The sequence below is a fragment of the Polypterus senegalus genome, chromosome 12 (assembly GCF_016835505.1).
Source record: "Polypterus senegalus isolate Bchr_013 chromosome 12, ASM1683550v1, whole genome shotgun sequence".
Taxonomy (NCBI): Eukaryota; Metazoa; Chordata; class Cladistia; order Polypteriformes; family Polypteridae; genus Polypterus; species Polypterus senegalus.
In genome coordinates, this window is record NC_053165.1 from 60,105,492 (window position 1) to 60,128,339 (window position 22,848).

The window sequence follows — 22,848 nt, forward strand, 5'->3', positions numbered from 1 at the left end:
ACAGAACATAACTAAAGATAAACAGATTTTCAAAGAATTTTTGACCATATTGAATAAATCATTCAAACTGTGAAACTGAAGGTTGGAAAAAGTAAATGAACCCTAAGCTAATGACTTTTAAAAAAGCTTATTGCAGTCAGAATTTAGCACACCTGCTTTCATTGATCAAAAACACTATAAAGTTTGAGTTTGAGCTTTTGACAAGAAGCATATCCAGATAGGAATCACGCCTCGCACCAAAGAGCTGTCTGAAGAGCTATGATCGAGAATTGTTCATCTACATAAGGCTGGAAAGGGTTACAAAGTCATCTCAAAGATTTTAGATATTCATCAGTCTACTGTTAGGCAAGTTGTCTATAAATGGAGACAATCTGGTATTTTGGCTACTCTGCCTAGAAGTGGACGCCCTGCCAAGATGACCCCAAGAGCACAACGCAAAGTCAGCAATGAGGTAAAGAAGAACCCTAGGGTGACAGCAAAGGACTTGAAGAAGTCATTAGAACTGGCTAACATCTCTGTTCATAGTCAACTATACGCAAAACAGGGAACAAGAAAGGAGTCCATGGCAGGACACCAAGAAGGAAGCCGCTGCTATCAAAAAAGAACATTGCTGAACGCCTGAAGTTTGTGAAAGAGCCCTTGGGACACAACACAACGGTACTGGGAAAATGTTTTGTGGAGTGATGAAACCAAAATTGAAACATGTGGGAGGAACAAGCAGAACTTCATTTGGCGTGAAACGGACACTGCATATCAACATCAAAACATCATCCCTACAGTAAAGTATGGTGGAGGAAACATCATGAGTTGGGCCTGCTTTGCTGCATCAAGGCCTGGGCAGCTTGCCATCATTGAGGGGAAAATGAATTCACAGGTTTATCAACAAATTCTACAGGATAATGTGAGGGTGTCTGTCCATCAACATCAACTTAAGCTCAGAAGAGGCTGGGTGATGCAACAGGACAATGACCTCAAATATTGCTGCAAATCCACAGCACAATGGCTTCAGAAGAACAAACTGCGCCTTTTGGAGTGGCCCAGTCAGAGCCCAGATCTCAATCCTATTGAGATGTTGTGGAATGAGTTGAAGAGAGCCACAATACGGAAGAGTTAAGGCAGTTCTGTAGGGAAGAATGGGCTCAAATTCCCCCTGCATGATGTGCAGGTCTGATCTGCAGTTACAGGAAGCGCCTGGTTGAGGTCATTGCTGCCAAAGGAGGGTCAACCAGTTATTAAATCCCAAGGTTCACTTACTTTTTCTACTACCACTGTGAACGTGGAATGCGTTTTTAAAATAAAGACATCAAAGAGTAGAATTTATTGTGTGTCATTGGCTTAAGCTCATTGTGTATATCAGTACCTGTGACTTAGACTGACTCAAGCGCCGACGCAAGTGGCAGCCTTTCCAGGAGCTCTGTGTATGACTTTATCTTTAAAGTCTTTTATCTTTCTACCTTTTTCTCCATTTTTCTTTATTTTACTGTTAACTCCTACCACTTTCTTTTATGTGGACTCGTTCCTTGAACACTTTTTACTACTTGAGAGATGGATTTTTACACACCAAGACTCGTCTATTCAAGTAGTCAACTTCAAGCGCTGAGAAGAATGCCCGTGCCGGTGTGGTTCCCTATTTACCTGACAAGCTAAGAATGTGCTATCGGGGGCAGCAGAGCCGGTGCTAAAATAAAAGCCAAGCGACTACCAAGAAAGTGGTGCTACAAGCCTTCGGTGCCTTCTGTGATCCTGGGAAATGTGAACTCACTACCAAATAAGATCGACGAACTAGCCACGCTGGTGAAAAATGTCAGGATCTACACAGAATGCAGTTTGCTGTGTTTTAGTGAAACGTGGCTAACAACTACCATCCCAGATGCTAACGTGGAGCTACCCGGGTTTAGCACAGAGCAGACAGAGACGCAAATACCAGTGCTAAGAAGAAAGGAGGGTGTGTCGCTCTCTATGTCAATACAAGATGGTGCAACTCTGGACATGTAAACGTTAAAATCTCCACTGGCTGCAGGGACATCGAACCGTTGGCCGTAAGTTTGCATCCCTATTACTTGCCCAGAGAATTTGGACACGTCATTGTTGTTATTGTTTACATCCCCCCTTGAGCAAACGCAGAGATAGCCAGTGACGTCATCCATTCCGCAGTTAATAAGTTATAAATGCAGCACCCCAAGGCGTTTGTGATAATCGCTGGAGACGTTAACCAAGTGACGCTGGACAAAACATTACCTGCTTGCCTTCTCCCGGTATGTGGACTGTAACACCCGGGGAAACAGGACTATTGACCTGCTGTATGCAAACGTTAAAGACGCATACAGCGCCACCCCGCTGCCAGCGCTTGGGAAAGCAGATCATAACCTGAATCTGCTTCAGCCTCACTACAAACCAAGAGTGAAGGCGCTACCTACAACTACACGCTCATTAAGGAAGTGGTCCCCTGAGGCAGAGCAGGCTCTTAAAAGACTGCTTTGGAACTACCGACTGGGATATACTGCAGGGGTCACATAGTGAGAACATTGAAGAGGCTGTTGACTGCACAACTAATTACATCAACTTCTGTATGGACATTGTAGTTCCAGTAAGAACAGTACGCTGCTATTCTAACAACAAGCCATGGTTTACAAGTGACATCGAGGGCATTTTGAACCAGAAGAAAAGGGCTTTTAAAGGTAGTGATCAGCATGAGCTCAACCGCGTGCAGAAGGAACTCCGAGTCCATCTCAGGGCGGCGAAAGAGCAGTACAGGAGAGAGCTGGAGCAGATGTTGCAGAATAACAGCATGAAGGAAGTGTGGGATGGGATGAAGATCATCACTGGCTGCAGCTCGAAGCGGGGTGCCACCGTCGAGAGAGCGTGGAGAGAGCAAACCAAATGAACAACTTCTTTAACAGGTTTGACCACCCTAACCCACTCTCACCACGGAGTACTGCACCCTCCACCTATCCTTCTGCTGATACCAGCATAGGTGAGACATCCCCACCCACAATTACAGCAGTGCAGGTGAACAGAGAGCTGAGGAGACTTCGTGCCAGCGAAGATGGAGTATCGCCATGACTGCTGAAGGTCTGTGCGCTGGAACTGGGGAGTCCTCTACAGCGCATCTTCAACCTGAGCCTGGAACAGGGGAGAGTCCCGAGGCTTTGGAAAACATCTTGTATCACCACAGTCCCAAAGTTATCACGTCCTAGTGAGATGAATGACTTCCGGCCTGTTGCTCTGACGTCACATGTGATGAAGACCATGGAGCAGCTGCTGCTTCACCACCTGAGGCCACAGGTGCGCCATGCCCTCGATCCTCTGCAGTTCGCATACCAAGAGAAGGTGGGAGCGGAGGATGCCATCATCTATATGCTACACCGATCCCTCTCCCACTTGGACAGAGGCAGTGGTGCTGTAAGAATTATGTTTTTGGACTTCTCTAGCGCCTTCAACACCATCCCGCCTCTGCTCCTTAGGGACAAGCTGACTGAGATGGGAGTAGATTCACACCTGGTGGCATGGCTCATTGAGTATCTTACTGACAGACCTCAGTATGTGTGTCTCGGGAACTGCAGGTCTGACATTGTGGTCAGCAGCACAGGAGCGCCGCAGAGGACTGTACTTTCTCCGGTCCTGTTCAGCCAACATACATCAGACTTCCAATACGATTTGGAGTCCTGCCATGTGCAAAAGTTCACTGACGACACTGCTATTGTGGGCTGCATCAGGAGTGGGCAGGAGGAGGAGTATAGGAAGCAAATCAAAGACTTTGTTAAATGGTGTGACTCAAACCATTTACACCTGAACGCCAGCAAGACCAAGGAACTGGTGGTGGATTTTAGGAGGACCAGGCCCCTCATGGACCCTGTGATTATCAGAGGAGACTGTGTGCAGAGGGTACAGACATATATATACCTGGGAGTGCAGCTGGATGATAAATTGGACTGGACTGCCAATACCGATGCTCTGTGTAAGAAAGATCAGAGCCGACAATACTTCCTTAGAAGGCTGGTGTCCTTCAACAGCTGCAATAAGATGCTGCAGATGTTCTACCAGATGGTTGTGGCGAGTGCCCTCTTCTACGCGGTGGTGTGATGGGGAGGCAGCATAAAGATGAAAGACGCCACACACCTGGACAAACTGGTGAGGAAGGCAGGCTCTATTGTAGGCACGGAGCTGGACAGTTTGACATCTGTGGCTGAGTGACGGGCGCTGAGCAGGCTCCTGTCAATCATGGAGAATCCACTGCATCCACTGAACAGTGTCATCTCCAGGCAGAGGAGCAGCTTCAGTGACAGAGTGCCGTCACCATCCTGCTCCGCTGACAGACCGAGGAGACCCCACACTATGCGACTCTTCAATTCCACCCGGCGGGGTAAACGTTAACATTATACAAAGTTATTGTCTGTTTTTACCTGCATTTTTATTACTCTTTAATTTAATATTGTTTTTTTGTATCAGTATATTGCTGCTGGATTATGTGAATTTCCCCTTGGGATTAATAAAGTATATCATCTAGATGAAGATCAGATCACTTTTTATGACCAATTCATGCAGTAAACCAGATAATCCAAAAGGGTTCACATACTTTTTACTTTGACTGTATATGTAAATAAAAGAAGCCAATGGCGACAATGTCATAAAATGAAAAAGATGTAAAAAGCAATCACATGTCATTTCTCAAGTCGTATGCCCAAAACATGCAAAACACATTTTTTCAAAAATATTATTTAATGGTTACTTCACATATCATAAAGAGGAAATTACATTGCTATTTATGATGTTCAATGAAAGAAACCATTAAACAATATTTTACCCGACAAATGCATACATTCTGTACAGGTTTAGCTTATGACTGGATAATTGACATGTGGATAATGTGATACATGTTTTACAAGATTTTTACTCCTTTTTTTTAATGGACTTTTTTCATTAACTTGCATTGTATACAGCATTTGGGTGGAGTATTCCATTACAAGAGCACTGTACTGTATTAACAGCAATGCTCTGACTAGAGCTCAGAAATAACACCTCACACAATAAAGCCTGATGCCATATGACTTAGCACATGTCAAACCAATACAGTTTAGTAAAAGTTCCTGACTGACCATCTCCAACTTATTTCACATTTGCCAAATATGTCACTGTATCCAATAACTAGCATGCAAAATGATCATTTTTCTATGCTCAGTTTCTGAGATATGGAGACTTTATAAGGGGATTTTAGTCCTTATTTTCTTGAAAGTGAGTGCTATTAAACAAATGGCAATATTCCATAAAATAAAACTTTTGAACTTTTAATGCTAAATGCATGACGTTTTCTCAAATTGTTCTTGCTGCCTTTAGCATCTAAAATAATTGGTTCACAGTTTCTAATTTATGGCTTGCTGAAGGCTGTATTATTAATAAAATGAATGTATGCTTCAGAGTGGCCTTCTGTAGCTCTACACTAAACCACATTAGATCTTTCAGATTTTGATGGCCAGTTCCTCTTTAACAACTAGGTGCCCATCTGATTTATGAGAGATTAAAAGTGAAAAAACAAATTCACGCCTATATCTCAAAGGCACAAAAGAAAGTTTTACAAAATTTTCAGCAAGCCATAAATTAGCAACTATTAACCAATTATTTGGATGTTAAAGACAGTAAAGAGAAACAACACGAGAATACTTCACTTACAAGGTATTAACAGTTCAAAAGTCATGACCTATGGAACATTGTCATTTGTCAAGTGGCACTCGCTTTTCAATAAATTGGGACAAAAATTCCCTTTTTTAAAGCCTCAATTTCTCAAAAAATTATGAAAATACACGTTTGTCACGCATTCGTTTGTGGGTACAAGGACATTTTTTTCAGTAAGCATGAAGCAAATCGGAGACGGTTGGTCGGGAAGCTTCTGTTGATTTCACGTGGACTGACTCCTATATGTAGCGAACACCCTCGATACTAAAAAAGCAGGTTGCAAAGGTGCAGAAGGTCGTGCTCACAACGCAGCCTTCAGGTGAAACAGTGGAAATCCCGACCAGGTAGTGGACTCGACGCTTTCATTCCACACCAGCATTCAAAGTTTTGTGTCGTTAAACACCATGTCCGTTTTAATGCGTTAGAGCCGAGTTCAAATCAACAATAGCCTAAAACAGCCACAGATATAAAGTTAAATTAATACTCTTTCTCCTCCTCGCTTTTTCACATTTAGCAGAAGTAAAAGCAAAGTCCCTGAACATATTTTAAACTAGAAGGTGTATCACAAAGAGCCTTCATTTACTATAACGGTCGCTTTAGTAAACATGCCACCCACCTCGACTGACGGACCTGTCGGGACAAACGACTATACGTTTTGATGAGTTTTGTTTTTCCTCAATTTGCTCCAAATACCCGCCGACAAAGTGCTAGAACTTGAACGAAGATATGCCCGACACAGCATTATCTGAAAGTTTCATGATGCGTACAGGAAAGCAGTCAAAACAGACATTGTCCTACATTTTCAACAAACCCTTCCTTCTCCTGTAGCTTGTTTACTAACAGCAGTTCCTTACTGCACTGACTAGCAAGGAGGTCACACTACGCAGGCGTGTGAAGCTTCGCGACTGGTGTAATTTCCGGCGAACTGGTGTAACAAAAAACGAGGACCGGGTAGACCGTTCGTAGAGAGATAGAGATCGGCAAGCCAAGAGGTAAATGGTGTACATTGTAACGAGTCTAGATATAAAAAAAAGTTTGAAAACTATTCTCCAAGTGAATAAAATCAAACGCGAGGATACGAAGAAGAATCTACTTACACAAGAAAAAAGCAGCCCCGCGCGATGTGGACTATGGGAAATGTAGTGCGCTTTTTTGTTGTTTGCTTTTTGGGTAACGGATATTACAGTGAACAATACATTCATGCGATTCGTGGCAAGCGCAGACCAGGGTGTTCTAAAGACTCGCAAAACCCTAAATTCTCATTCAATGGACCCTTTAAATGATACATTCCATCTCTTCAAATGTGCACGTAAAGGAGTTTTCCATAATGCAAAAACCACGTGCTTACGGTAGTACACTACTGTGGATGATGACAAAGGAGCGTTCTCATCGGCGACATGGAATGGAAGACATGGATTCATAAATAAAAGCTGTGGAAGCGGTTCTAGAAAACAGCCCCTTAACCCATCATTGCTGTATACCGCAGCATAATAAAAGCGTCACTCTTTTACTTGAGCATTATAGCTTATTAATAAAGTATCAATCTATCTATCTTGTCTAACATGTTATTCATGCGGGACATTAATCTGCTTTTAGAGTACTGTACTTCCGGTTTCTTAAATTCACTAAATTCAAGTTACAAGGAACAGCATAAGAGATATTGTGGTGAGGGTCTTTCCCTGGCTGAATGGAAGCCAGTACACTCATCATTTACTCAGAAAAAGTCAGCAGAAATATAAAAATAAAAATACAGAATTAGCAATAAACACAAAGATAAATTGTAAAACATTCTGAAATCTTAAGCAAAAAATATCCCTGTAATGGAGACATACGCAGTATGTTAACAGTTTTTATTTTATTTATGTGTAACAATACCTTATTTTAAAATGTTTAAACATGCAGGAAAGTTCAGAACTGAGTTTGTCCAGTCTTGTCATTTGTTGTCCAACTCACTTAATACACTGTGCTTTCATAAACCCTGGACAGAGTTTATGTCATGGCCAAGTTCAGATTCAAGTGACTGGGCTTTCCCTGATGCTCTAATGTCCAGTTCTACTTCTTGCAGGTTCATTTTGGTCTTCCTTTTTCAATAATTAAGTAGAATCTTAATGTTTCAGAGCCATTTCATACCCGTAATAAAGCTGATATTGATGCATATCAACATGGTCAATTTTAAGACACTTTCAGAGTGTTAGGATAAAGCAGGTGGTTCATTCTTAAAACACAGTAAAATTGAAAGTTTTAATTTTTTATCACAGTTCTTTAAATCATACATTTCTGGGTATGAGAGCAGCAGCCAGCTGATTTATGAAGTGATCTTGAGATTTCATACAGATTTGCAGGCCAAAAGCTGCCATGAAGACTTTCATTAACTGCCAGAAATTTGTAAGTCAGTGCACAACCCAATTTATTTAATATTTATCATATCACATCTCAGCTGCAGTGTTCTCCCTAGCGTCTTTTAGCCGGGTGCTACGCCCGGCTAATTTAGTTGAGCGCCCGGCTGTCATCTCGCATGAGCTTGTGAGATGACAGCCGTAGATCTAATGATCTGCAGAGATGGTAAGGGACGAGCGGGCAGTTGGGCAAATATTTTAGAGGTAGGATCGCAAGTTGCCTAGGTGCTAAAGCTAATAGCAGGGACGAGGCGGAGCGTAGTTCACAAGAAAAGAGTATGAGGAGGTTGGCTTTCAAGTGGGGGGTGTACATGGTAATAGCAGGGGCGGAGCAGTTTAATTACAGTAGCAAGGAATATGGAGAGGTGGGCAGGCGAGAGGAGGACTGATAAAATAAAAAAAAATACTCATAGAACCAGCCTATCAGATATCAGAAAGAGGGCATCAGGAAGTGACAATCTTTGTTCTCAGTGTCTGTCTGTGCAGTCTGTGTAGTGCTGCTAAGCTTATGTCGAGAATGAAGTTGACATTTCCACTTTATTCTCGCCGTTTATCTCGAGATTAAAGTCGACATGTTGACTTTATTCTTGTAGTTTGTCATTAAAGTAGAACATCGTAAACTAAACTAAACTTCATCTAAAATGAATATTTAATCTACTAGATTTTCTCAAACCCCGTCATAAACTATGTAGCGCATGAAATGCTTTGTGTTATCGTGTGGTGGGCACTTGCATGTATACAGTATGCATACAGAATCAACCCCTGGTACATGCATACTAACGATAAAGTGCTCATAGGAGAGCTCCAACTGTCTCTACCTTCACCCTTCTACCTTTAAAGGATGCGTCATCAGGATCATCAGTGTTGATGGAAAAGGGACTTTATTTAAAGTTTTATTTAGATTTGCTCATCCATTTTCTTATCCAGAGTTGTGATAAATCAATGGCTTGTAGCATCAGGTACAAGCTGTGAGGAAATCCTGGATGAGGCACCAGTGCATCGCAGTCTACACCTATGCAACCACCACCACTCACACAAGGCCAGTATAAAGATGCCACTTAAACTGACACATGTATTTGGTATGTCTAAAGAATGCCATGCATGCAAGATAGGAATGTGCACAAAAGTTAACTTTTAATTTTATATTTTTTAAAACCATGAAAGATAAGAAAGCAAAAATTTATTTGGACAAATTTTTCACAATATTTACTTTGCCCATCATCCTCGTCGTCTTTCTTCAAATTTATTCTTCACTGAAAATATATTCTCTGCTCCATATCCACCTTTACTGTCATATCTTCTCTTAACATCCACCATCACAGAAGTTTAGTCTTCTTAATTTACACAGTGACAAACAAATTATCGAATAAGCCTCACTTATTTTAATCTATGTTATAAATCCTCACCATTTGACACCATCAGTGACAATATTCTAGTGTCTGATCACTAGAAATGTGTAAGGAACTCTGATGAGGGGCCATGCAGTTCAGATTTGACAATAATTCATATATTTAAAAAAAGCCCAAAATATCCCACATCAAAGAGTCACCTTAATGTCTTCTTCAAGACAATATATAGAATAGATAGTACTTTATTTATCCCAAGCAGTTGTATAGAAGATACATGTTCAAGCACCTGTTCGAGTCCCATGTTTGATTCATTACAGTGTACCAAATACCAAATTAAAAGGATGAGCACAAGGACAGACCTAAAGTACTTTAAGTACCAAACAACCCAACGGCGCTCTAGTAAAATATAAAAGTAATTATGGCTTCCATGTTATGACCCGAACAGCTGTGCCTGCTGCCCTTCTGATGATCTCGCTGGAGTGATTCTGCTTGCTTTCCAGAACAGTGACGTGCTTCAGCAGCTCCCGGCGGCCCTCGGGGGCTTCTGCCAGCGTGGTGATGGCTTTAATGGCATTGAGACTGACCTCAGTAACAGGACTGGAAACCAGCTGCAGCAATGGTGGGATAGCTGTTGCTTTCAAGGCTGCATACTTCCCTGTGTAAATAAACAAATAAAAACAGGCAATGAGAAAACAGTGCAGGTTTTGCTGCAGAAATGACTGCCTCACTGGATTGATACAGAGAGTTAAAATCACAGAGTTTTCCATCTATTATTTAACAAGTTGCTCTTAAAGAACAAACCACCCAGACCCAAATTTTACTTTCCATTACTTGACAAGCAGCAGGACTGTTAAAAAATAAATGCTAAGGGCATCCTTCAAGTTTTCACTTACAAGAAACAAAAGGACTCCACCTACCAAACTGCTGAGCAGAACTCTGAACATACCATGAATGCCCCATTATATATCAGAGTACTAAGTACACACCAACACTGATCTGTCTCATTATATTTTATAAAACAGATAGAATGCTCTTGATACCAGTGAGCTCTGTGACAGTTTCCAGGCCAAACTGAATGCAGACATAAAATCACAGATTGTTTCCAAACGGATCGAACTAATTGATGCTGTTTGCCATTGAAAATTAAGATCAGCCCTGTTGTGATGAATTGTCTTTAGATGTGTATTCGTCTGATGTTAGGAATGACTCATCATGAGCCTCAATATCAAGGTTAACATCAGATCTTTGTGTATGCAGTAGTGAAGAACAGCTCACCAAAGGTCTGGTACAATTAGCAATACCACTTTATTATCAGGCAAGAACTAATCTGGAAGGATTAAACAAAGGCAGTGGTCAAAATAAACATAAAAAAAAAACTGTGTGCCAAAGATGAAAAGGATGCCAAGAGCTTTAATGATACAAAACTAGCCCAAAGCTGAAATGCAGGCACTCGTCTTTAAAGATGAATGTTCCTTAAATGACCAGAAATCATGGCAGATTGATCACTGCTGTGCCAGATATGATGTATTATGAGTTTGTGTCATAGTGGGGCTGTGAACATGAAAACTGGACCTTAAACTCTGCTAAGCACTCTTATAAAGAGCGTATGAAGCTATAAGCAACCAGGTGACTAACATACTGTAAGGAAATAAAATATTGGAGCCATCAAAATTTTTATAGTGAGCTTTGACTGAAAATGAACCATTTCAGAACATTTTCATAGTGTTTGAATCACTTTTCACAAAGTAGGAGTCAAACTCTTTAAGGCTGGTGCTGACATCCAACATAGTGTAAAAGATAGCCTGGTCACAGACAGACACGACACCAATGTCCACAACACACGTGTTTATTTAGACTTATTTACAGTTTGGTTCCACCAACTCACACACGACTACTCTGTCCTTTTCCTCTCTTTGGCTGCCTCCGCTCCTCCCTCGCAAGCTCCGTCTTCCTCCTCCCGACTCTGGCTCCTCGAATGGAATGAGGCGGTCCCTTTAATAACACCACAGATGTGCTCCAGGTGCTCTGAGACATAGACATATATAGATAGACGCCACATTCACTGTGTTGTCCAGTCAACACAATACGTCAGCATGTCCGCCCTATTGCGAGTGGCAAAAGTGCTGGGTTTTCTGATGAAAAAACAATGACGTTTAAAACAGTATCGTTTACATACAACAGATTTTGGCAAATCGTTTACATGCAATTATTTATATCCATTTATGCACTAATAATGGCAATTATATAATAATAATAAGCATACAACAATCCCAAGCAGCACATTATTCATTACTTCATTCCACAGCAGTGCCACTCGCAATATGGCAGCGACGTTCACGTACGATGCTGCTGGTCATGCGGCGTCTAGTAATTCTATGTCTATGCTCTGAGATGGTCTTCCGGCAGCACTTCCTGGTGTGCCCTTGCACCTGGAAGCACACAGTTCCTGGAGCGGCCGCACTTCCTGGTGTGGCGGAAGTGCTGTCCTCCAAGGCTCAGGATCCATCCAGGCGCCCCCTGAGGGTGGCCACGGACCCCCACGGGGTTTAGCATCCTAGCTCCATATCAATTTTCCTTGATGGAAACCACGGGGCTGCCCTCTTGTGCCCAGGGGAGATATTGTTCCTCTCCTGGTCTTTCCCTGCTCTAGGCGTCCCGGTGGGGCAAGGTCCCTGGTCGTCTGTCACAATAGTTACAATTTTAGATTCTGTGGCTAGCCAGCAGCACAACTGTTTGCAGCAAACTCATGGATGATACATAAATTCTGGGTAAGGTAAGTGAAAATACATCCTATTGTGAGCTTTTCAAGATTTCGTGTACTTAACAGAATGTAATCGTTGGATTTAAAATGACATCTACACAGTTTAGTATTCTTTACAATAGAAATCTTCATTTTTGAATCTTTACAAGCCATTTCAGTTTTACTTCTGCATGGATTGTGAAAGGGCAAAAAGAACTGAGAATAGAGATTGCAAAGTGAGTAATATCTTTGGACAGCACACAATTAAACAGAATTAAAATTATGTCTTACCTTGTGTTGTGATGGTGGCAATCATCAAAGAGCCTGCAGCTTTGGCTGCCACCTCTGGGTGCTTGTCTTTTAGGAGCCGAACCAGGATAGGAATGATGTTCTGCTTACACACCTCATTTTTGCCCTCCAAAGGAACACTGAAAATAAAGAAACAACCACAAGATCAAATATTAATAGTATTCTCCCTCCTTAATTGGCTTACTTCACCCATTTAAATTTTATCTGCAAAGTGGTTTGCCGTATTTCAAAATAACTATCTCTGAAAATCTTCCGATGTCTTGTCTATTCCTAGATTCCTTAAAAAGGACAGAAACATATTTCACATTTATCCTGAAGTGTAGTTGATCTCTTTGTCTATATTCTGAACCCAAGTTTGATATTGCAGTCAGTATCAGATGAAAGGCTGAGCCAGTTCTGGATGGAATGCCAGTTTAGTACAAGGCACACACATGCACAAATCCACACCTGTTTTGCACTGTGAAACTATAAAAGAATTTCAGATAGTTCAGAGTAAACATCTATTTTGAGATCTCTCAAAAAGCAGGTCTATTTTAAGATGCCCTAATGCATTTTAAGATATAAAAATGCATTCAGATTTCAAGAATAAATCAAACTAGAATGGCACACAGAGCCTTCAGCTATAGGGCACCCGAATCTGGAATGGCCTACTGTTGTGGTGTGAAATTTTGCATACAAGTTGATAAATATTTTATATGTCTTTATTTGTATGGTTAAGTACCATCACCCCCTTTTAGGACTGAGTCTCTTTACACTTTTATGACAGGTTTTGGGGGAATGTGCCTCAAACCAGTTTTGCAAGTGATTCTCTGCAGGACTCTCTCAATCAACCCCCACAGGAAAGCCAGAATGCCTAGCTGGCAAACATTAGCTCAACAAATGGTTTTGGGGTCAGGTGTGAAGGTATTCTGTGCCCCATTGGTATAAAGTATGGCTGATTGCAATTGGCTTGTATCAGTAGCCTGTAAGTACCATTACACCCTATTGGCTCTAGGGTTTGGATAGAGAATCTATACATTTGCTTGCTTTACCCCTACCTATCTCTTTCTCTCTGATACAAACATCTGCTGAAAGAGAATCTCACACACCATGAACTGAAAAGGATAAGACAATGAAGAGCACAGCTCGGCAGCCATATTGAGACAGGCATGCAGCCTGTTCCGAAGAAAGCTGACCACAAAATGAGGACTTAACTTGAGACATTTTAAGTAACTAACAAGTCTGTGTGCAGCCTGAAACTACACATCAGCATTTATTAGGTTGTATGGTTGCCAGTATTCAAATGTACTTTGCTTATTGTTATTACTTATGAATATTATCAATAATACATTATTTAAAGTGTAACTTCACTCCTGCTTGTTTTTTACTACACCTAATTGCCTGAGGTTATAAATTTAGAAGGGAACGTGGGGAGAAGTTTTATGGTACAATACCTTATAAACAGTGGTAAGTCTGTGAGATTTGAGGCATTCTACATGCATGCTACATAATAAAAAATTACAAAAGGGGAAAGTAGAGTAAAATATTACTCTACCAAGACAAAACACCTACCCACAAATATTAGAGAGGTCCCATTTGTCTCAGAATTTAAGTCAAGGCTGAAGACTCATTATGTTAGCATGGTGTAGTCCTGCTAGAGCTGCTGCTAAGGCTGTCAAATTTACTAAATTAACTGTAGTAGTTATTCTACTCTTGCCATCACTAACATTTTTCTGTTTTTATTTTCACTTTTCTGCATTTGTGGTGGCACCTGCTGTACATAGTCAGAAATGACAGACATAGTGTTAGATGCCTTCTATCCAAACATAATTGTTGTCATATGAGAGCAACTGAATGCACTGCTCCCCATGGTGGTAAGACGGATGAAGGGGACAGTCAAGTAGATGAAGGAAGAGGATCTAAGCTTATGGGAGGGAATGGGAACATGGAGGAGGTCAGACAGATATGGAGGGGCAAGGTTGTGGATAGCCTTAAAAGTTAACAGAAGAATTTTGAATTGAATGCATAACTCAAGTGGAAGCCAGTGAAGCTGCTGCAAAACGGGAGTGATATGGTGAATAGAGGAGGTTCTAGTAATAATCCACGCCGCTGAATTCTGGACCAGTTGAAGCTTATAAAGAGATTTGCGAGAAAGACCAAAGAAAAGGAAATTGCAATAATCCAGACAAGAAGTGACAAGGCTATGAACAAGGATAGCAGTGGTGTGGGGAGTCTTAGAACTACTGTATCCAAGTTGTTTCTATATTCAAGCTTCATATACATTTTTCATTCATATTTATAACCATTGTATAGTGTGCTTTTATTGATTTTAACTGATTTTTCAAGATACCTCAACACAATTTCCTTCCTATTAGAGGAAATCATTATCTAAATTCCCTTATCCGATTTAAGAGGTACAGGAAGACAACCCAGGACAAGAGGTCAGTCCATCACAGAGCACAGTCTCGTATACACAGTAGCATGCCATAGTCTCAAGACAATCTAACCTGTGTAAACTGGAGGACTTGGAGAATAGCCCAAATAGACACTAGAAGAGCATGCTAACTCCTCACAGAGCATGACCGAGCTTGGTATTGAACCAGGGACTCTGGAGATGTAAGACAGCAGTGTTAACCACTATTCTTTGTCTACATTAAAATATCTTATGATACATTTTACTAGAGAGCCACAAAGAGAAAACATGCCTATTGTGAGATGGTTTTAAGATAAAATAAAATACATAAGGGTGGCACGGTGGTGCAGTGGGTAGCGCTGCTGCCTCGCAGTTAGGAGACCCAGGTTCGCTTCCCGGGTCCTCTCTGCGTGGAGTTTGCATGTTCTCCCCGTGTCTGCAGTGGGTTTCCTCCCACAATCCAAAGACATACAGACTAGGTGTACTGGCGATCCTAAATTGTCCCTAGTGTGTGGGTGCCCTGCGGTGGACTGGCACCCTGCCCAGGGTTTGTTTCCTGCCTTGCGCCCTGTGTTGGCTGGGATTGGTTCCAACAAACCCCCTGTAGTTAGGATATAGCGGGTTGGATAATGGATTGATGGATGAAATACATATCTGAGATCTCAATACAAACTGTAGATATCCTGAAAAACAGTGGAAGTTATTTCAGTAAACCTTAAAATTAAATGTCAGATATCAAGAAATGTGACAAGTATTTCCAATATCTCGGCAAATTTGACTTGCCCACTAGGTCAGGCATTAATATTACATCACCTCTTCAAGAAAAATGATCATCACATTAAATTGAACCCTAGTTTTACAAGTGTGTTCTCAAAGACTGCAAGTCATCTACTAGATCAGACCATATAATGTCTCCTCTTGGGGCTGAGATTGGTTAATCTCAAATTACAAGGCTTCCTTAAAGACCAAAATTGGCCAGCTGTAAAGGACAGCCCTTTATTGCTGGGTCAAGATGTGATGAAGACTAATGTTTTATCCAATAATTCCCTGTGTAACTCCCCCCATTACATCACCACCCTAGCAGTAGATTCTCACCTTGAGGATTGTGTTTGGCTAGTTGTCAAGTAAAACCTCTTAAAATGTGTCTCTCCTGTTGTTGCCATCCATGTGTCTGAAAGAGAATTTCTCTTTTTAAGCTTTTCCGCTCATGACTCGCTTTGAAGGCCCACTGCTCATTTTGCACTTCAGAGCACTTGTCAGGATAACTTTCATGAGATGTGATGTTGTTAGGAAATACTCTTTAGTCTTCAAATAAAGCAATCAAGTAGGAGTGAGTTTTGCCTTTGCTTCTTGACAACAAAATAAATCCCTCATTTAAAAGTTTAAATTGAGCCTCGAGTTCACTTTGACCAGGTGACATAGGATTTTATATGACTTAGTAGACTACTAAAGAAAAACAAATGCATTGCCAAAATATTTCTGACAATCATGATGAATACATTATCTAGTCCATCTGCATGCTGCTCTTCTGCAGTTATGTCTGCATGTCCTTCAAAACTGTGACCTGACTTTCTGTTTCCATAACAACCAGAAGCCGGCCCCTCACTTGCCAAATGGACTGCCAGGCAACTACATTGTTAAGCAGATTCAGCAATTAGTGACAACAATACCAAGGAAGCAAATATGGACATATGAGACTTTATTCTCATCTCTAAAATCACTTCATTTCCTGTGTTTTTTCACCATCACAGTGGCCATACATGATGGGCAAGGAAGATTTCTTCCACAGTTCCCTCAGACATTTATTTTAAAGGCAACTTCCAAAGATACCCGAGAGAAGCACTTTCAGATTGTGAGACCTTATGTCATGAGCCCATTTTGATTAAAATGTTCTATACCATTTTATAACATTAAAATTAATGTTCTATAGCTGCCTTATTATTAGACAATTGCAGGCCAAAAAAAACACTTCAGTTGTCACACACGTACACACACACACACAAACAAACTTACATACATACATACATATATACTTATATATATATATTTAATCGAATGACAGCCGGCAGCTCAACCCAGCCAGGATGCCCCTGAAGTGGAAGGATGGGGGAAGGCAGCTTTTTTAGGACACTGCCTCCCCCAAAACATTAGATGGCAGCTCCCTGGATTCCCGAAGGCCATCCTGTGACTTGGAGTCCAGTTTCTCAGCCCTGTTGGGTGCCGTTGGTGCCACCAGGGGGAGCTATTAAAGGACCTGGGGAGTCATGAGGACAGAAGCCCCACAGTACTTCCAGGCTGATTAAAGACTTGTGATTCTCCATCTGATCTGGAAGTGCTGGCAAGTCACGTGGGAAGAAGAGAAGGAGCACTTACAGGTCAAGAACTATATAAAGGAGCTTGCTGGGTGGTGTAGTGTAGAAGAAGAATTGTGTTTTTGTTTTGATTTAATTGTATTTATTGTGGCTATGGTACGTTGAAGGCACATTACAAGGAGGCAAAAGAAATTAAAATACTTCTTGGTGATTTTATCCCGTGTCCTGTGTACTGTCTTTTGGGAAAAAGGTGGGCAACAGTACCATCTAGTATCCATTTACTCACACTATATATATATATATATATATATATATATATATATATATATATATATATATATAGTGCTTTTATTGTGAACAAAAAGGTGGCAGTACACATACATTGCATCTGGACCAAGGTTGAGGTACTTTGAAAGTATATAAAGGCCAAGACTGCTAGTACTACATGTTTTGTTTATTTGGTGAAACATAACGTTTAAAATTTGATATTATGTGTACCATAATGCAGAATATTGTGCTTGACATAATAAAATTACAAACACAGGAAATTCCAAAATCAAAGGATATCAACCGCATTTTAATACTAAGCTCTACCTTCTACAAAAAAGTTATGTAATCCCACAAAGCAATTAATACTTAATTTGATTTGAGTTTAAAAGAAAATTCCAAACTTTTTGCATTTTTCATTAAATACAATCCCCTTAATTTGTTCTTTGCTTTGATTGTCAATGGCTGATTGTGGTCCTTGTAACAGCTATGAATTAACATATCCTGCAGGATCGAGGCATGTGAGTGAAGAGCCAATCAATCATATGAAGAGAAGTGCGGAGACAGTGCTCATCAGAAAATGACTGTTGACAGCACCACAACATAAACAATGGTGGTGTGGCGACGTCATCATGGAAATATTAAGAAAGGATAGTGCAATCTGGATTAATGTAGTACATACTGAAACCAGTTGATGTAGAACACACAGTGACAGATAAAATATACAAATTTGGACAGCACACAATTGATTTTAAAATCATTTAATATTTAGTAGATGCTATGACCAGTTGTCACAGCCAAGGTGCTGGTACACTACACCACAATATATATATATTGTGATAAACCCCAGGCGTCAGTGAGCCCCAAACCCCAACACGATCACAAAACTCAGTCCTTGATCAAAATAAAAAAAGGTTTTATTTAAAGTACCTCCAAAAGTATCACAAAAACTGGTCTTTCTCTCTCCACTGCACTGCCCTCCTCCAGTCAAGTGTTGCCTCTCTACCACCCACCTCCGACTCGCCTGAGTAAGGGAGTGTGGTCCCTTTAATTGCAAAACTGGAAGTACTTCCGGGTCACACGGAAGTCCATTTTTTGTATAGGGAGCTTGTTTCCCTAGAACACTCTCTTACGGAACCATGCGACCCCATCAGGGCTGCCCTGCCAGACTACATTTCCCAGCATGTCCTGCTGGCTTCCCACTGGGTGGAGATATCCAGGACTGCTGCCATCTAGCATGCTGGGAGAATAACAGCTCCCGAGTGATCTCTCTGCTTTTATAGGGGCTGTCCGTCCATTTCTTCCTTCCAGGTCTGCTTCCTTTTCTGGCGAGGATGTCCGTCCAGCCCGTGTGGCACCTACTATATATATATATATATATATATATATATATATATACACCCAAACAATATTCATATTTACATTTTATACAGTCATTAGGATTCTAACAGTTTCTTATAGTGGTAAAGTAATATTGAGTAAAGTCTACAACACCTTAAAATGGAACAGACAAAAAAATAAATTTCAACTGATGCTGAAGTGAATGTTCAGGAGGCTCAGAGTCCATGGCAAATGTAAAAATTATTTACATCTAGCTGACCTGGTCGGCCAAGTGACTGTCCAGTTTTTCCATGTGCACTATGTATTATTTTACAGCACAGGTATAATAATACAATAATGTTTTTCTCCCTCCTGACTATTCCTATCCCATGTTGAACAGCCAAGGAAGTTAAGTCACAACAAGGTCCACCAAAGGAAACACCCTTAGTCTCAATTTACACTGGCAGAAACAATGAATATATGTATGGTAATGTATGCATTAACCCCTTTCGATTACTCTCTAATGCCATTACTAGCACACCCACGCATCTGCTACCAAGCTCATTTATTCTAGTTCTGGTTTGGAAAGCATTTCCAGTCAGGTCAGGTCAGGTTGGGGAGCATGCACAGGTTCACCCTCAGGGAATTGCACCACATGGCCTTAGTGCCGTAACTGACGCTCCCTCAAAATGCAGATAATGTGCCTCATTTGGGACACCTTGAACAACCACTCATGAGACACACCAGCGGTACCCAAAGATTCTCGAAAGAGACACAGTACAGAAGGAGTTCAGTCTTTATCATAGGTCACTGGATAGCGTCCATGTCTCACAACCATATAGCAAGACAGGAAGCTCCAGGACACTAAAGACTTGGACCTTTGTCCTTTTGCATAGATATTGGGAGCACCACACACCACTTTCCAGCGACCTCATAACCTCCCATGCTTTCCCAATCTGTCTACTGACTTCATAGGAAGAGTCACCTGAGCCAGGAATGTTACTGCTGAGGTAAGAAAACCTCTTGACAAGGTTGACACTCTCTTCACAGACAGACATGCTGCTGATGGTTGTGCCTAAGAGGTCATTAATGGTTGTGCCTAAGAGGTCATTAAAGGCCTGGATCTTGGTTTTTATCCAGGACACTTGCAAGCCCAGACACTCAGACTCTCATTCAGTGTCTCAAGAGCCCCGACCAGAGCCTCCATTGACTCAGTGAAGATCATAGCATCATCAGCAAAGTCAAGATCAGTGAATCTTTCTTCACCAACAGATGCCTCACAGACACTGGACCCCACAACCTTGCTCAACACCCAACCCATGCAAGTATTAAACAGAGTAGGAGCAGAGCACACCCCTGACAAACCCCAGAATCAATTGGGAAAAATGTGACGGTTCTTTTATAAAAAAAAGTCCAAGCTAAGTAATGGCTATTGCTATTGTGCTTCCATAGGCAAGGAAATGTACACAACAGGGGGTTGCTTTATTATGTTGATATCAAGTTTTGTACAGGAGGTTTGATTATTCACATTTTTAAAATACTAGCCATTTAACCCAAAGAAATGAAATGAAAAATATTGAGCACATAACAAAATGACTCTGATTGACACCTTTAGATGACTGTGAAGGTGTGTGAGAAAGACTAGCACCCTTCCCAGTGTTGGTTCCTACCTCCATGCCTGATGGTGCTAAGACAGCCTCTAGCTCCCTGCAACTATTAAATAGAATAAAATGGCGCATACAATGGATTGCTGTATAATAATGCTGAAGAATAATAATAGAATATTCCTATAATACAGTTCTTGCACAAAACTCAACGTTGGTGGAGTACAAATGTTCCTAAGCATATTATTGGCATTTTCCTTGCAAACCAAGCTGCACATGAAGAACAATGTAAAGATAAAATTAGCCAAATGTCAGTAGATATCTCATTGTCCATCCATCCAATTTTTAATCCACTTATTTAGGTTAGGAATGGACTGTCAAAAATAAAGACATTATGCATGTAAAATAGCGAATGTATACAGCTATATAAATAACTCAGTTCCTGACCAATACAGTTAATTAAAAGCCTTTGAACTTCACCAGGCACTGACCTCACTCAGTGAATATGAACATGGGAAAAAATGGAGTGCTCTTTGGAACCCTGTCAGTTAGAATGTGGTGGAATGTCACTGAGAGGAGTGGAATTGGTCTCAGTTATTGAGCCCATTAAAGTGTAGTTTTCAATTCCTTACCAGATCCCCATTAATGCTTGGGCTGCCTTGCTGCGAATGGCGACAGAGTCGTGCAAGAGCTTCTCCTTCAGAATGCTGATGGCACCACTGGCCAGGGCTTGCGAGACATTCACCCTCAGGCAGAAGTGTAAGGTGTCCAAAATGATCTCCTGAATTTCCACCAGCTCTGATGGCAACTTCAAAACCAGCTGAGGAACAAGGCCAGCATCAACAATCCCAGCTGCACCTGGAAGAGAAAGTCACATTTGAACTGTGGGGCACTGGGGAAAAATTGAGTGCCCTGCCAGTAAAACTGTCATGATAAAGATCTTTATAGAATATTCTGGAAGATCTCATATTTTATTACTTACTATTTGTCTGAGACCTTTATCCAAGATGACTTACAATTTTTGTTTTATTTCTTGAGATACAATTAGTTACATTTCTTTTGTTTCTTTTCCAATTGGAGCACAAGCAGGTGAAGTGACGTTATCATGGTTATACAGTATCAGTAGCGGGATTTAAACCCATAACCCCAAGGATTAAATTCCAAGGCCTTAATCACTACGGCACACTTCCTAACTTTCAGGCTAATAGTAGGGTGCTGCTGAAGATACATAAAAATGAAGCTGAAATGAAGACCCCATTTTGGGCATGGCTGAGTATGAAACATCAACATCCATTGACTGGCCACACAATACGACATTTTTAGAGTAAATTGCAGAAAATGTTCCTGTCTAACAAATTAAATGACGGCATACACAGAGTCATGATAACATCACACACACTGTTAAATGATGCTCCAAAGTGCTTACTGCGTTAGTGGTTCATCATTGATGACGCCATCAGGCTAAGCAACAAAGAAGGAAGTGCACAGTTATACAATTGAGACCACATACACACATAATACGCACCTATCACGTTAATCTCCACAGAATGTAATGAACTATGCCATAGTTCAAATCTTAAAGTGTATGTATGTCTAGTGGCACAGAAAAATTATGTTTTATAATACTAGGGGGCTTCACTCGCCAACCCCCATGTTTGGTTTTCCGGATACACATTTTTAAGATTTTTTTTTCTTTGAATTGTTGCTATTTCATTAGTTTCCCTTTTATTTCAGAACTTATGTAAAAACAATATTTGGAATCTTTCAAGTCCCAAAATGCTGAATCTTTTAAATTAGGTTATCGAGACATGTGTTTAATGACTTTGTACCATAATTCAGGATAGGTTTCTCAGTTTCAGCACAGACAAAACAATCTTCATCATCAGCAGTTAATTTTTTTTGCAAAGAAACCAATAAATGCATGTGAGGTAAGCCACGTTTTTGAAATCTTTGACTTAAACTTCAAAGCCTTACAATATTTAGATACTTCTGACATATCACCCATGTCCATATATTCGATCTCTAGTCGCCTTTTCGTTATTTCTCTGAGTAATAATTTCTCTTTGTTTGCGCTAATGCGATCTTTACTTTCTTTTTTTTTGACACTTTCGTTTTTTCTGCTTTCATATTCTGTATCTTGCTCTGCATGTGTTTCGCGCCTACGGTTTTTTTTTGTCTTTTGAATTCCACTGTTTTCATTATCTCTAACCTGCTCTGCATATGTATAGTGCCAACGTTTGTGAACATCTTTATGAAGTTCTACTTTGTCTTTTACTCTGTCTTTTAATTCTGAGCCAGATTGGACATGCTTTTTTTCAATTCCACTTGTTCCGGGCTGATAATTACTTTCCATATTTTCTGAATTTGCATCTAGATTATTCTTTTTCTTTTTTGCATTTTTTTTTCCTCACCAACACTTTTGAGTCTCTTTTCCTCGCGCTGCTTTCTTCTTCACTTAGTCGTCCACGTTTCATCTATAACATATTGTC

At 40.7% G+C, this 22,848-nt stretch overlaps 2 protein-coding genes across 7 annotated transcripts in view; both read right to left on the reverse strand.

Moving 5' to 3' along the window:
• Positions 1-6,546, reverse strand: part of depdc5 (DEP domain containing 5, GATOR1 subcomplex subunit) — a 70,087-nt gene extending 63,541 nt beyond the window's left edge. For 3 of the 6 annotated variants that reach the window (XM_039771685.1, XM_039771687.1, XM_039771682.1), the window contains exon 1: positions 6,287-6,542. The gene's annotated coding sequence lies outside the window, so the exon portion shown is untranslated. Of the gene's footprint in view, positions 1-6,286 lie in introns of all 6 variants that reach the window. The other 3 variants (XM_039771684.1, XM_039771686.1, XM_039771688.1) reach the window with 2 other exon arrangements.
• Positions 6,547-9,641: 3,095 nt separating this feature from the next.
• rsph14 (radial spoke head 14 homolog) overlaps positions 9,642-22,848 on the reverse strand; it is a 133,168-nt gene continuing 119,961 nt past the window's right edge. The window contains exons 4-6 of the mRNA XM_039771690.1: positions 20,992-21,217; positions 12,447-12,583; positions 9,642-10,070 (exon numbers count right to left, since the gene is read on the reverse strand). Of these exons, the coding sequence (XP_039627624.1) occupies positions 9,832-10,070; positions 12,447-12,583; positions 20,992-21,217 (602 nt within the window). The 3' untranslated portion in view covers positions 9,642-9,831. The remainder of the gene's footprint in view (positions 10,071-12,446; positions 12,584-20,991; positions 21,218-22,848) is intronic.